At 36.6% G+C, this 16,384-nt stretch overlaps 2 protein-coding genes across 3 annotated transcripts in view; both read right to left on the bottom strand.

Moving 5' to 3' along the window:
- gnav1 (guanine nucleotide binding protein (G protein) alpha v1) overlaps positions 1-6,552 on the bottom strand; it is a 56,538-nt gene extending 49,986 nt beyond the window's left edge. Inside the window, 2 exon segments of the mRNA NM_001166014.1 lie at positions 4,731-4,822; positions 5,997-6,552. Coding sequence (NP_001159486.1) covers positions 4,731-4,822; positions 5,997-6,129 — 225 coding nt within the window. The 5' untranslated portion in view covers positions 6,130-6,552.
- A 4,218-nt stretch (positions 6,553-10,770) lies between these two features.
- pcyt2 (phosphate cytidylyltransferase 2, ethanolamine) overlaps positions 10,771-16,384 on the bottom strand; it is a 16,553-nt gene continuing 10,939 nt past the window's right edge. Inside the window, 4 exon segments of one of the 2 annotated variants that reach the window (NM_001006037.1) lie at positions 10,771-10,979; positions 11,058-11,146; positions 11,229-11,294; positions 12,422-12,487. In NM_001006037.1, coding sequence (NP_001006037.1) covers positions 10,865-10,979; positions 11,058-11,146; positions 11,229-11,294; positions 12,422-12,487 — 336 coding nt within the window. In that variant the 3' untranslated portion in view covers positions 10,771-10,864. 2 annotated transcript variants of the gene reach the window in all.

Genomic DNA, 16,384 nt, shown 5'->3' on the forward strand with positions numbered 1-16,384 from the left:
TAATTAGCCATCCATCCCTTCACATTTGGCCAGAGCTACTAAGCAGTTCCCCGAGGCTCTTCAAAATACACATTTGCAGCTCATTGATCCCATTCAGGCTCATAGAAAAGAGTCCGTAACACAAACAATCCCTGAGGGAAGGTTTAATGAAGAGAACATGGTACACACAAAGTCTCTGTTTAACCCAAGCTAGCACACATGCAGATTTGCACCTGGCACTTCACAGGAGATATGACAGGCCGTGAGGCTTTCAGCAAAATCAGTTGATTTATAAAACAACCGAAGAAAGGTCCGACTAAAAGCATGTGCGCTAACCCTCCCTCACCTCGATAACTATCAGCGCACAAATATTGGATGGAGAGGTTCAAGAATTCCAACGGATCACAGTGGCTTTTATTAAAAAAGCAAGGGAATGAAAGGCTGAGGGAAGATTCAATAAGCTAGCATTTTCTCAGAGATAATCTATAAAGTATTAGTTAGCCATTGTCTGTTCACTTAACAGCTGACATGTCAGCCTGTCACAATGACTCGTTTTTGTTGTGCGATATATTCAAATTGCTGCAATGATTGATACTATTATTAAATTAAAAACTAATATAAAACTAATACAAACACTGTCTCTGTTATGGAAGTGGACAGCAGCTTTGAAACAAAGCTCATTTGGACAACTTCCAACCTGCCAGTAGTTTTTCAGGAAAATGTGAAAACTCGCCTTCGCCTGTCAGTAAGCATCCTTCCGAAAGCAGTGACCTAAGCTTGCTGGCACCTCCAACAGAGTTTAGAAGAGATGACAGAGGCTGAATAATCAGCTAAATTGTTGCAGACATTAATTTTTACACTCACTGGCTACTTTATTAGGTACACCTGTCCAACTGCCACACATGGCAGCAACTCAATGCATTTAGGCATGTATACCTGGTCAGGACGATCTGCTGCAGTTCAAACAGAGCATTAGAATGGGGGAAAAGGTCATTTAATTGACTTTGAATGTGCCATGGTTGGTGGTGCCAGACGGGCTGGTCTGAGTATTTCAGAACCTGCTGATCTACTGGGATTTTCATTAGTACCAATTAAGCATCATGTCAATGTCACAGCCTACTTGAGTATTGTTGCTGACCATGACCATTCCTTTTTAACCACAGTGTACCCATTTTCTGATGGCTACTTCCAGCAGGATAATGTGCCATGTCATAAAGCATGAATAATCTCAGACTGGTTTCTTGAACATGAGTTCACTGTACTTAAATGGCCTCCACAGTCACCAGAACTCAATCCAATAGAGCACCTTCGGAATGTAGTGGAATGGGAGATTCGCATCATGGATGTGCAGCCAATAAATCTGAAGTAACTTCATGATGCTATCATGTCAATATGGACCAAAATTTCTGAGGAATATTTCCAGTACCTTGTTAAATCTATGCCACAAAGGATTAAGGCAGTTCTGAAGGCAAAAGGGGGACCAACCCCGTACTAGTAAAGCCTGGTTTATACTTCTGCATCAAGTGAACGGCGTAACCCACTGCACATCTAACGCGCGTAGCTGTGCATTTATACTTCTGCGCGCTGTCTCTGTTGGTCTGCATTAACACTTCCGAAACGCTAGTTGGCAGTGAGGTGTTAATGCTCCTCTGTGTCGAGTTTCTTCGCTGATGTTTTGCTTTTCCTAAACACTTCCTGAATGTACAAGTGGCACAAACTCGCTCATTTTTAGGCAGGAACCGGCAGACGAGCAAAAATTTTAACTATGAGGTAAACACAAAACAAAACTTTCCATCCGGAGCTCCTTCTTGGGACTCCACATTTGTAAACAATCGCTGCATCGGGCTTGTGCCATTCGCACGACTCTCGATCCCGCCCTGACTCGTCAGCGCTACCAAGCAGACCAATCACAGAGCTTGCGCTACGCGTCGTTGCGACGTGTAGTTACATTTGTAGAGGTGCACGTCAGCGACGCCGACGGCCACGGCGTAGGGCTATGCGTCAACGCATTCTGTATTCGGCCCAACTAAATTTGATATAGATTAAATAAAACCTTTATTTTTGCAAGCTAAACCATAATGTCAACAATAAAACAGCTTTCATAGCATAAGATTAGCATTTGTTATGTATAATATCCATTGAATTTTAAGCAAAGAATTACAATGTCGTCATAGAAACAGTGAAGTTAAATTACTCCCATTCACCCAGCGAACTCACAAAGCAGCCTAGTTGGTTAACCATTTTTCTTCACAATGACAGTAAAAATCCACCTTTTTAGCAAAGCCAGAGCTTATGATTGTGTAGAAAACACAGCTGGCTACGTTTTATGATGAATGAGCAAATCAAACTTCTCTCTTCCCATGGCGAAAAGCCATGTGTAGATCGCAGGTTAGTATAAAGGTGCTAACGTATGGCGTCAGGCTATTGGCATGGTATCACATAATCAAAAAATGTGTGTAATGGGTCAAATGAACAGAAAAAAAAAAGTCGGAAGTTTTGATTCTATCATTTTCTTTCCCCCTTCCTCTTCCTAATGATAGAAAAACAACATGCTGAGGCAAGATTCAGTCTTCCGTTCAACTGAGGTCTTGTTTCACAGCTGAACCAAAGACCCCTTAAACTTTTAATAATCCCAAAACACACACAGCGACTCGATTTCCCAGATGGTGGAGGAAAACTAAGCACACAGACAAAACACAGTACTGAACAAATGTTCAAACTATTAAATAGACTTTTTACTGCTGTATAAAAAAATAGTGGTGAAAAATAATTTGAGAAAATTGAGATTTTCAAAATGCATCGCCATTCTCTCTTGAATTGATTCTGAGCTTAGTGTTTAACAGCACATGGCGCTGTATGCTCTACTCTGTAAGCCGTACTCTGCTTGCAACCAATTTCTTACAAATATCCCTAGAATTAATAATAATCATCAATAAAGTTAGAAAAAGTTTGAGCGAATTACAAGAAAAGTAATAGTAAGCTTTGCTTACATTAATCTTGTGATATAAAAGCCAACTTATTTGACTAAAGTCGAATGCACAAGCAACATCTAGAACGACATCTGCAGTTAAAAACTAGCCTAGAGCAACGTCTGCTTTTTAAAAACTAGCCTAGAGCAATGTCTGCTGTTAAGAACTAGTCTAAAGTGCCATCTGCAGTTAAAAACTAGCCTAGAGCTCCATCTGCAGTTAAAAGCTAGCCTAGAGCAGCCACTGCTGTTTAAAAACTAGCCTAGAGCAATGTCTGCTGTTAAGAACTAGTCTAAAGTGCCATCTCCAGTTAAAAACTAGCCTAGAGCTCCATCTGCAGTTAAAAGCTAGCCTAGAGCAGCCACTGCTGTTTAAAAACTAGCCTAGAGCAATGTCTGCTGTTAAGAACTAGTCTAAAGTGCCATCTGCAGTTAAAACTAGCCTAGAGCTCCATATGCAGTTAAAAACTAGCCTAGAGCTCCATATGCTGTTTAAAAACTAGCCTAGAGCAACATCTGCTGTTTAAAAACTAGCCGAGAGCAACGTCTGCTGTTAAGAACTAGTCTAGAGTGCCATCTGCAGTTAAAAACTAGTCTAGAGCAATGTCTGCCGTTTAAAAACTACCCTAGAGCAATGTCTGCTGTTTAAAAACTAGCCGAGAGCAACGTCTGCTGTTAAGAACTAGTCTAGAGTGCCATCTGCAGTTAAAAACTAGCCTAGAGCAACGTCTGCTGTTTAAAAACTAGCCTAGAGCTCCATCTGCTGTTTAAAAACTAGCCGAGAGCATTGTCTGCTGTTTAAAAACTAGCCTAGAGCAATGTCTGCTGCTAAGAACTAGTCTAGAGTACCATCTGCAGTTAAAAACTAGCCTACAGCAATGTCTGCTGTTTAAAAACTAGCCTAGAGCAACGTCTGCTGTTAAGAACTAGTCTAGAGTGCCATCTGCAGTTAAAAACTAGCCTAGAGCAACGTCTGCTGTTTAAAAACTAGCCTAGAGCTCCATCTGCTGTTTAAAAACTAGCCGAGAGCAGTGTCTGCTGTTTAAAAACTAGCCTAGAGCAATGTCTGCTGCTAAGAACTAGTCTAGAGTGCCATCTGCAGTTAAAAACTAGCCTAGAGCAATGTCTGCTGATTAAAAACTAGCCTAGAGCAACGTCTGTTGTTTAAAAACTAGCCTAGAGCAATGTCTGCTGTTTAAAAACTAGTCTAGAGCAATGTCTGCTGTTTAAAAAGTAGCCCAGAGCAATGTCTGCTGTTTAAAAACTAGCCTAGAGCAAAGTCTGCTGTTTAAAAACTAGCTGATACCAATGTCTGCTTTTAAGAACTAGTCTAGAGTGCCATCTGTGGTTAAAAACATGCCCAGAGCAATGTCTGCTGTTTAAAAAGTAGCCTAGAGCAAAGTCTGCTGTTTAAAAACTAGCCGAGAGCAATGTCCGCTGTTAAGTACTAGTCTAGAGTGCCATCTGTGGTTAAAAATTAGCCTAGAGCAACGTCTGCTGCCTAGAGCGCAGTCTGTTGTTAAAAACTAGCCTAGAGCGTCCTTTGTTGTTAAAAACTAGTCTAGAGCATTGTCTGCTGTTAAAAACTAGCCTAGAGTTGCAGTCTGTTGTTAAAAACTAGCCTAGGTCGGTGCCAGTGGCTAGTTTTTAACAGAAAATAGCAAAGCATTTTGAAAATCTCAAAATCAAAGTAGAATCGACTCCTCAGATAAAATTTCATCGCAGCTCTACTATTAAAATGCAATAAACCTGTGAGGAACAATTAAACACATATTAGCTTTACCTTAAAGCTAGTAAGCTCTTGTTTGGTGAATCCATGACTGTGGATAATCTTCATCTGTTTGACCAGCGTACTTTTTCCACTTTCTGCAGCACCTACAACAATAGTTTGTGCAGAAAAATTTAAGCCATTTAGGTTTCATTCATTCCTTCGTTTATTTTATTTTCGGCTCAGTCCCTTTATTAATCAGGGGTCGCCACAGCGGAATGAACCGCCCATTTAGTTTTTACATTTAAAAAAATAAACAAACAAATTTTAAGTGACAGTTCTCATAGATTACACCAAGATAAGTCATGGTTTCATTGACTAAAAGCTGAATTTCCATTCCACATCTAATAAATAGAAAAACAGGTCGCTGTTGTGCTCTTTTATTAAGATCATATTAAAATGACATTAAATGTTAAAAATAATAACAATATTAAAATGGTTTAAGTTTGAATATCATTTAGCCAAAATAGCCAAAATGAAAATAACGATAAATAGTTTACCTCAGATTAAGGAACTGTGATTTGCGAACTGCTCCAGTTTCGATATTTTATAGCTGGTTTTATAAACTTAACAATTAGCTTTTCTGTCATCTACTTTTTAATGCCCAGTCTTTTGAAGTGGTCATTTTTATGCCAAAGCTCTTAAAATTGATGTTATCCTGATGGCATTTGACAAGTGACTGCCAGTTAATGAGAGTGAATTGTGAAAGTAATAAAATGGAGCTAAAAAAACTATAACAACAGCCTTTTGATAAATAGAAACATCACAATAATTTTGTAAAGCTGCTTTGGAACGATTATTATTGTGAAAAGAACTATACAAATAAACATGAACTGAATAATTTATGCTACAGTATTTATACTTTTGGTGGGTTGCAGCTGGAGAGCCATTCACTGCGTAAAACATATGCTGGATAAGTTGGTGGTTCATTCCGCTGTGGCGACCATGTGTTAATAAAGTGACTAAGCCGAAAAGAAAATGAATGAATTCATGCTATAGCACAACAATACAGTATTTATTAATTCCTACAGTATTTATTATTACACTTTATCAGCTCACTATGGTTAATAGTACAGTATTACAAGGTGTTGTAAACACTAAAATATAGACATAATACACTTTACGGTTCAATAACACTACACTATTTACTATAAATTACTATAAGAACCCAAAACAAATTTATACATGTTTAACATATCTCCAATACGACCAATGTAAACATCAAAATCCGTGTTATTTCAGCTCAAAGCAACGGGAATATGAAGTTTGTGCTGTTCTCACCCAGCAAGAGGATCTTCACCACGTTCAACTCCCTCTTGGCGTACTCGTACAGGTCTCTGTCTATCTGCGAGCTGTGGATCTTCGCCTTCTTGTCCTCCTCTGTTGTCACCTCTGAGCCCAAACACAGACCCATTTCCAGAGCTCATGTCTTTCTAGAAGAGCTAGAGGTCCAGTTGAAATCCCCAAATCACGGACGAGAAACGTTTAAAGTCGCGTAAGAACATCCCGGAGCATCGCGCGCGCGCTTCATTAAATACACCAGGTAATAACGCGTACAAATAATGACAACAAACTCTGTCACGAGTGTTTATTTTGAAGATTTCTCGATGTAAATCTCTGTGTTGTGGAATGAATGGAGAAAAGAGAGGAAAAAAAGTTTCAAATTCGACAGATCCCGATTAGTTCCGTCAGATTCATATAAAGAGCGAGATCGTTTATACTGTGACAGAAGACGCGGACATTTGTTAAAAAAAACACGACACGGCTTTACCTTTTCATGTTGGCGGTAAGATAAGTTAATATAAATGGTGAATATCGGCTGTTCGGAGACTCTTTTTGGGGGTGTCCGCTTTCTTTAGGAAGGAAGTGACGTGTGTTTGTGGAACTTTGTCACCTGAGAGGGGTTTTGTTTTCGCTGTGCTCAAGGTATGTGCACAATAAAACAAGTGGTGCTCGCTGTTATCAAATTGAGCTGTTGTTTAATAACGTTGAGCTTTAAAAAGTAAAACAAAAGCACGCAATAATAAATAATAATGAACGAAAATAAATAAAGTGCATAATAAATAATTTTAAAGTATTTAAAAATAATGCAAGTACATGAATTAAGTAAAATAATCAAAACTGTAGTTTTTGTAACATACAAAAAACAAAATACAATGAAACGTTTTACAAAGCAATTAATTAAATAAAAAACAAATGAATTATATCAAATGAAATGAAAACGAAGTTCTTTTAAAAAAATATTATTACATTTGTTTTAATTTTTTAAAAACTTTTGTTGTTAAAAAACAACGAAAACGGTCCATTAAAAATTAAAATCAAATATATGTACAGTTATAAGTAAACGAAACAAAGTAAACAAAACAGTTACAAACAAAAGTAAAAACAAAAGCAAAAACCAGCCCCAAAATAAATTAAATTAAGCACCAAACAAAACAAAAATGCAATAAATAAATGAAAAATAAACCAAATCCATCCAAGTAATATCAAAGTAAAACAAAAAAAAAACACAAGTAAATAAAATGCGAGTACATAAAAATGTAAAATCAACCTAAAATAATTATCAAATAAACCGAAATGAGTAAATGTAAATATTATGTAAGAAATTAAAATGAGCAGACAAAAACTAAATAAAGTTAAATGTTTTTTTACAAATTTAATTAAATTAAAAAGTAAAAAATAAAATGCAGTGGGTAGCACAATCGCCTCACAGCAAGAAGGTCGCTGGTTCGGGCCTCAGCTGGGTCAGTTGGCATTTTTGTGTGGAGTTTACATGTTCTCCCCTTGTTCACATTGATTTTCTCCAAGTGCTCCAGTATCCCCCACAAGTCCGAAGACATGTGGTACAGGTGAATTGGGTAAGCTAAATTGTCCGTAGTGTATGTATAATGAGTGTGTGTGGATGTTTCCCAGCTGGAAACATCCACTGAGCAAAACATGCTGGATAAGTTGGTGGTTCATTCCACTGTGGCGACCTCAGAATAATAAAAGGGACTAAGTCGAAATAAAAATGAATGAATGAAATTAAACTAAATAAATTATTTATAAAAATATGAAGACAACACAAATTACAATTGACTAAATGAAACAACAAAAACCTATAGCACAAAATAAATAAAATTAAACTTAAATTAAATAAAATTAAAATGCAATTGAATGAAGAACAAATGAAATAATTAAAGTAACTCATTATCAAGAAGCAAAATAAAGTAAAATATGAAATCAAATACATTTGAAATAAAATGTATTAAAAGCATTTTAGTAATTTAATGAAGCGAAATTAAATCAAACATAAATTAAGTACCAATTTAAATGTTTCCAATAAAACTTTGTTTATTATATTAGAATATAAATAAAAACACTAATCTATAAATAAAATCTAGATTTTAAAATAAGTTAAAAAGCATAAATAAATAACTCAAAGCAAGCTTTTTTTGATAGTTTTATTGTGTAAACTGCAAATGAATTTGCAATTAGTTGATGTATTGTGATGAATTAATTAAATTAAAGATTGTCTGAGAGCGTTTCACGCCTAACAGTACATTCAGTATTGGTCACTCAACATTTTTCTGCTCACATCTGCAACGTACAGACATTAAATTAGTGTTTTTTTCACAGCAATTCACCCAAAATGGACAAGATGTTCAAAACAAACAAACAAAACAAAAAAATAAGCGTCAAGGTGCTTCAATGGTCAAACACAAGTTGAAACCGCATTCAAATGGGATAAAAGTACAGGCATAAAAGTGGTTTTAAAATTCACACTCTTGCACAGAAAGAATATTTATGTGTTGTTGTTTTTTTAAATGAATGGAAGTGTGATGTTCAATCCGTGGTGAAGTTTGTAGACCTATAAAATCAATATATCTAATAATCACCTGAGGTCAAAGACTTGCGATCATGACTATTACAGGTGAGAAAGAGAAAATGAAAGTGGTAAAAGACTGTAAAAATGCCAGAAGTGTGACTCTAGACTCTGTTTTATATAACACGCATATTAAAATTTACAGTTAAACTACAGGAAAACTAAAGCAGCACCACTGGAGTTAAATATACTGGGGTTAAAATCTGTTAAACATACGGGATTACGCCACATTTTACCACAAAATCAGATTATATATCATTAACTTTTTGCATTTTGACATAATTAAAACGTCTATACAATTTTATACAATTATATACATACATACATACACAAGTGTTCTAGATTCTCAAAGTCCTTCAGTTCTGCTATGGAAAGTTCTAAGTTCTTCGAGTTCTCTGTTCATCTTCTCTGAGGTCTAGATTCTCAAGAGTACTCCACTTCTAGACATTACATTTTGTAAGTTCTCCAAGTACTTCAGGTTATGTTCATGTTCTCCAAGTTCTAGATTCTCAATAGGTCACCAGTTCTTAACAGTACATTTTTTTAAGTTCTCCAAGTTCTAGACTCTCAAGAGTATTCCTGTTTTAGACAGTACATTTTGTAAGTTATCCAAGTACTTTAGATTCTCTGTTCATGTTTTCCAAGTTCTAGATTCTCAACAGTTCTCCACTTCTAGATAGTATATTTTGTAAGTTCTCCATGTATGTCAGGTTCTATGTTCATGTTCTCCAGGTTCTAGATTCTCAATCGCTCACCGGTTCTAGATAGTACATTTAAGTTCTCCAAGAACTTCAGGTTCATTTTTCCTGTTCTCCAAGTTCTAGATTCTCAATAGTTCTGCAAGTAACTCAGAGTCTCTGTTCATGTTCTATGAGGTCTACATTCTTAATAGGTCACCGGTTCTAGAGAGTACATTTTGTAAGTTCTTCAAGTTCTAGATTCTCAAGAGTACTCCTGTTTTAAACAGTACATTTTGCAAGTTATCCAAGTACTTCAGATTCTCTGTTCATGTTCTTCAAGTTGTAGATTCTCAACAGTTCTCAAGGTACTTCAGATTATCTGTTTATGTTCTCCAAGTTCTAGATTCTCAAGAGTTTTCACGTTCTAGACAGTATATTTAGTAAGTTCTCCAAGTATTTCAGGTTCTATATTCAGTTCTAAATTTTCAGAGATCTCTAGTTTGAAGGTACAGTGTTCATGTTCTCCAAGTTACAAATCCTCAAAATTCTCTGGTTCTAGATGATAAATTCTGCAAGTTCATTTAGTTCTATGTACATTTTGTCTAAGTTCTAAATCCTCAGAATCCTCTAGTTCTAGATCGTAGGTTCTCCTTGTACTATGTTCATGTTTTCCAAGTTCTAAATCCTCAGAGTTCTCCAGTTCTAGATTATAAGTTCTGCAAGTACATTGGGTTCTATGTTCCCCGGTTCCAGATCACAAGTCCTTCAGACTCTTTTTAATTTTCTTAAAGTTCTACATTTTCAGAGTTCTCCACTTCCAGTTTGTAGATTCTTCGGGTTCTGTGTTTATGTTCTCAAAGTTCTAAATTCTCAGAGTAAGTGATTCTAGATTGTAAATTCTGAAAATTCCCTAAGTTCCAAATTCTCAGAGATCTCAGTTTTTAGTCTGCAAGTTTTGAAAATTCTTCAGGTTTTTATGTTTCTTAACTTCTAAAGGTTCTAGATTGCTAATTTACATAAAAAGTAAACATCACAATAAAATAAAAGTTAAACATATTCATTATACTTTAAAGTAATGAGAATATTAAATTTTATCAAAATGCAAAAAAGTTAATAGTTTTAATAGGGGCAAATTTATTTAAGCACCCCCATTTTGATTTTGGAGTAAAATATGACCTGAATATGACACCACAAGACTCACCCACGCTAGTAAGATTAACCTCACTAGTATGATCAGATACCATTTGAGTCGACGTGAATGTTTCCTTCAGTAAGCATATGCGCAGCTGGAACAACATTTCTTTTTTCAAAAAAATGGTTAAAAATGACACAATCTTTCCATCAACTTCATAAATTATGTAAAAGCATTTGCCGAATGTGTTTCTCCCACTCAGAGAGAAAGTTTTCAACCCATTAAATAGGTGCCATAAACACTCTCTGCACACAACAAAGTGCATTTTCTTCAAACAAGAGTCGTATGATTTAAAACAAGTCCTTGTCCTCCTCTCTCTTTTTTAAAAATACCTTACTGTTCATTACTGAATGTAATTGAATGAGTCCAGGGGTGATTCTGTTCTACGACAATACCGATTAGCTTGGTTTGGTTAATTCTTCGCAAGAGCTGCTTCACTTTTCACAGATTCATCTTTACGCTTCAAAGCCTGGAGAACAGCCATTTCTTTCGCTTCCTTCTTCTGATTCCTGGCTTCAAACTGCAGCCTATGGTACAAAAAGAAACCGTTGCATATTTTCAGAAATATTTCAAGTGAGCGTTTTTGCTCGTATTTTCCTACAAACCTGTTCTCAATGATTCTCTGAACAATGTCGTCAGTGGTCAGATTGTTGCTGCTGTCCAGGATGCGGAAAATGCCTCTTTTCTTTGGCTCCTTTAAAGTGGGAAAATGGGTAAACATTTTATTTACTGACCAGAAAAGCGTTTGTAGATCCATGCGAGAAGATTTTACTCACAGCATAAGGGTCGGTTCCATCTGCGTCAGGAAATACATTGGTTTTCCCATGACACACCAGATCCACCTACATATAAAAGGATAAATGATATGTGTGTGGTGTTGAGAAACTGTGAAATGAACATGTAATTACCTGATGCATTTGCTTATTTATTATTTAAAAATTTAAAAGCACCACAGAGTTCTCAACGTTCAAAAGGTTCTCCAGTTCTATAGTTTTAAATTTCTTACGTTTTATGTTCCTGACTTTTATAGTACTTTCTTAAAGCTACAAAATCTGAAGTGTGAACGTCCAATATTGTTTAGCTTCCGCACGCTCTAACTTTTCAAGATTTTAGGTTTTGGAGGTCTCCGTGTTCACAAATTTTTAGCTGTAGTTTGCCAAGTTCTGAAAGTTCTGACATTTAGTTTCCACATTGTCTGATTTTTCAAGATTTTAGTTTTTTTATGGTAAGAGCATGGCATTTGCCAAGTTCTAAAAGTTCTATTTTCATGTTGCCATCTTCTAACTGTTTTAGGTGCAGAACATTCAACAGTTATTGTAAGACCTTCGGATTCCATGTTCGTGTTCTATACGTTCTTAATGTTCCAGGTGCTCAGTATTCTTCAGTTCTAGTTAGCAAAGTTCTAGGTTCTTTGTTCACATCTTCCAAGTTTTAAAAGTTGTAGATGATAAAATATCAAAAATATTTATCGGTAAATAAAGACAGATGGGTTTAATTTTAGGGCTTCTGAAATACTACAGCATTTTGATATACATTATGGTTGCCGATACATTGTTTATCTTTTGTCTTTTTTCCCCATCTTCCCTGCAAAAATGTCCCAAGTGCTCATTTGGGCCCTGTGAAGTTAACCTATAATGTATGATTGAACTCTCCGTAACTGTCTGAGGGTTTCCTTTTAAAGAGGCGAGCTGTAAATCTCTAGATTGTTCCCTGGAGAACAACAATGCAGAATTGCTGAAATAGTGGTCAGTCACTAAACCCTGAGTCTGGCTGCTCTCCCAGAGCTCTACACAACACACACACACAGAGCTTTATGCCTGAACAACGCACTGTGTGAACCACACAAACCTCGTTCTTTCCAGATTCAAAGCCTCTTATTGTGTTATTGTGTCTAGAAGGCGCTTGCATGACAACCAGTTTCTTATTCCCTATAGTGAATGAACATTGTAAAGCAGAACCAGTACTGTACCTTAAAGTGATCCAGAAGATCTTTTTCGACAGCGTACGGAGCCCCGATGACAACCTCAGACACATACTGAAGACAAAAGAAATAAAATTAGTCAAAACTTAATTGAACTATTATTAACTATATGCTCTGGTTTGGGACTTGTGGAGCTGCACATTGATGGATTTGCTTTTCAGTGTTTGGACTTTCCGCAGTGAAAATTAAACCACACTGAACTGAACTTCAACTCTGAAAACTGGACTGACACAGTTTCAATCTACTGGAGCATCAATGTTAAGCTGCTTTGACACTGTATACATTGCAAAAGCGCTATAGAAATAAAGATGATGCTCTGTAGAAAAAGTTGAGTTGAGTTGAGTTGTACTTTATTTTCCTTTTTCAGGAAATTTCATTTTAAAGCCTTCAAGGTCATTTACCATTTAAAATGCTAATGGACACTGCTTTAAATGACAAACAAATAAACTCTTTAAATCGCTTCCCTGATGGCAGAACTTCATACATTGGTAATAAAACATGACTTGTATCATTTGCTATTACTTGTGCATTCCGAAAATACTAAAGTTCTGAAGTTCTCTGTCTTGGTTAAACAGTTTCTGGTGTAATACGGAGTCTGTATGTTCTCTGTTTTCCAGACTCACACGATTCTCAAATTCTCAAGGTTTGGTGTTCTAAAAGCTCCATCTTTTCCAGCTGCAGGTTCTCCAAGTTCCCTACATCCTCCAAGTTGTATTATTCTAAAGTTCTAAATTGAAGGGCTCGAAATTGTCTTTTTTACTTGGTAGGACTGGTGCTCCAGCCTGATCTCACAAGAAAACATAACTATTTAATACTATTTTACTACTCGAATTCGTATTCAGTCATATGAAAATGTACGGATTTTAAAAGGAGGCGTGGCACCCAACCCCAACCGCCATTGGAGGATAGGCAAATCATACAAAATTGTACGAATGAAATCACACCATTCAATACGAATTAGCCGCTGATGGTCTTTGGACATTGTATGCGTCTTTTTCGTATTCATATGTGAAAAATTTGTCACGTATACAAACCTCGCACACTGAGTCTGATGCGTATTAATCAATCCATGACAAAAAAACGCAAAGCTTTTCAGAGTCAGATTCAGCAATGATAGTTTGTTCTCCTCTCTTCTCCAAAGTAGAAGAAGAAAAAGCAACAGGCTACAGATTGTGTGCATTTAATACCAGCCCTCATAGAGAAGAAGGAGAGTTCTCTTCATCAAAGAGCTGCGCAGGATTATCCCGAAAAGCATAGTTTATTTCAGGAAATCAGTGGAAATTTGATACATTGCTTGTGATACTTCACACATTCACATCTGTAAACAAATCCTGAACAGAGACTGGCAGTACCTATAGGCATTATAATAGATTGTGGCACACGTTGACGTGTCGAAACAACGGACCGAAAGCAGACCATGCTTTCTATTTTGTCTATGAGCAGTACGTCAAATGTACGGATGAACAGACACACACAGACAAACACCAAGCAGCAGCAGGGGAGAGGTGTGCCGTTCACTGAATCTATCATATAGGGGTTCTCAGCTGTCCACCACGTTCTGTCTTATATTATGCATTGTGTTTGTCATCTGTGGATCAATTGACGGCATTTTGTAGTTTACTTTTACGGTGGCGGCTCTGAACTGTCAAAACACCTCTCAAAGTGCTTTTTTGGATGCGAAAAACTAATGAATGTTTCAGAGGCAGTGTGTCAGTACGATTCCCACAATAATTCACACAACATGAGGTCGAATTTAATTTTTAACGTGCAAAAATTACAGCCGAAAATGTCAGATGCAGTGTGCAATAACTTTAAATCAAAAAGTTACGAGGTGCTGTGAGATAGCATTGGTTGCTTCCACCTTTAAAAATGTAGGAGCACCACTGCAAACTGTGTGTTAACAAAGTCATTACACCAATCAGAACTAAAGCCTGGTTTATACTCCACGCGTCCGCTAGTTTGCTTGAGTGTATGTGCCGAATATGACGCCATTGATGTGTTTGCGGAGGTTCGCCTTGGATGTGCGTGACATGATTTTGGCTGGCGGAGCGCATGATTTTTTTTTTTTTGATTTGAGTTGAATATGAAACACTTTGAAGGGGTTTTGTCTGAAACTGGTACGACTGTACAAACACTTTTATGATCCGTGATCAGAGAGATAACAGATTATCAATAATTCTTGTCTAGAAATTGCAACAGCCGTGGGAAAGGAGGAAAGTTTTTGTTTAAAAATTTGAAAAAACATAAGGGAGTTTTTAAAAAAAATAGTTTGTTAAAGAACGCAAGAAATTAGTTTGTTAAAGGTAATAGAGGACATGGCAAAAGTGGAGACCAGGGTACACAATTACAGAAATATGTTTTTTCCACCAGTCATAGGTTTAACACTCATGTATATCTTACAATTTCGAATTTAAACAATTTAACAGTTACAGAACCATAATTAAGAAACAAATTAGACCTATTTTTTTGATAACTGGAAAGGAATATTTGAACCCATTGGTTTACAATATACTGATGCCCTGTTTTTCTAGGCTTTATTGGTGATAATGATCAGGCATGTTGGATCATTGTTGCCTTTTTAGCATAAAGCAGGGGTCACCAATCTCGGTCCTGGAGGGCCGGTGTCCCTGCAGGGTTTAGCTCCAACTTGCCTTAACCTGCCTGGATGTTTTAAGTATACCTAGTAAGACCTTGATTAGCTTGTTCAGGTGTGTTTGATTAGGATTGGAGCTAAAATCTGCAGGACACCGGCCCTCCAGGAACAAGTGTGGTGACCCCTGGCATAAAGTATAGGACAGAAGCTAGTCAGACAGTATTGTGTGAATTGTGGAGCAGGCTAAATCTAAAGAAGTATAAATAAAATAAAAAACATCAGTATTTTTCAGTAAGTATACTTTTTATTTGCTTTTATTCTTGCCATAATATAAATATATTTGTAGAGCAACACATGTTCTGTTGTCATTAATATTTTAATAAATGATGACAGGTAGAACTGTCCGAGATGTGAACAAAAGCAAGTGATGCATCATGCAAGTTTGATAAAAAAAAAATCTAGTATGGTTTAAAAAATCTTTATAATCATTAAAATGATTTATACAAATAATAAAAATAATTAGTTTAAAAATCTTGAATGATATTAATGATATGACGTAGTTCTGGAAACTTTCTACTTCTCTGTTTATCTGTCTAGACCAGGGGTGTCAAACTCAATTCCTGGAGGGCCGAAGCCCTGCACAGTTTAGTTCCAACCCTGCTCCAACACACTTACCTGTAGGTTTCAAACAAGCCTGAAGGACGCAATTAGTTTGATCAGGTGTGTTTAATTAGGGTTGGAACTAAACTGTGCACAGCTGCGGCCCTTTTGGAACTGAGTTTGACACCTGTGGTCTAGAATTTACGGTCAGTTTCTTTTGATGGTCCTCTGTCGTTTTAAAGAATATCACAACGGCGAACGTGGCATATAAAAGCCTCGTCTATTTCATGAGGTGCATGCACAATCAGCGGATGTGCGCGATGCGGCACTAGGCGAAAGTATAAATCCAGCTTAACAACAACCAGCAACAACAATGTAACTATTTCTGTGATGACTTACTGACATTTGCGCAATAAATCCAAAATGAATGTCCAATAATTATACTATGATAATAAAAATAATTATTTTCTGCTATAAAAAGTCCTGTCTGTTACATTATGAAAAATAAAAATATGGTCACACTATAACCATAATATGACCTCGCACAAATGCTCTTAAATATATTATGGGGTTGCACAGATATGCACATATGATTCAATTTTTGAGCCATGAATAGTCAGTCCTAACAGCACTCAAATCAACTGACGTTCTAAAATCCTGAAGCCCAGGCAAACGCTGTTCTTCAGAAAGGCACGCACGTGTGGTTTTCATTGACATCTCAGTGTGAGGGAGGTTTGCAGTTCCTCTGCATGTTTCTG

This window comes from Danio rerio, chromosome 22, assembly GCF_052040795.2.
Source record: "Danio rerio strain M-AB ecotype USA chromosome 22, GRCz13ab, whole genome shotgun sequence".
Taxonomy (NCBI): domain Eukaryota; kingdom Metazoa; phylum Chordata; class Actinopteri; order Cypriniformes; family Danionidae; genus Danio; species Danio rerio.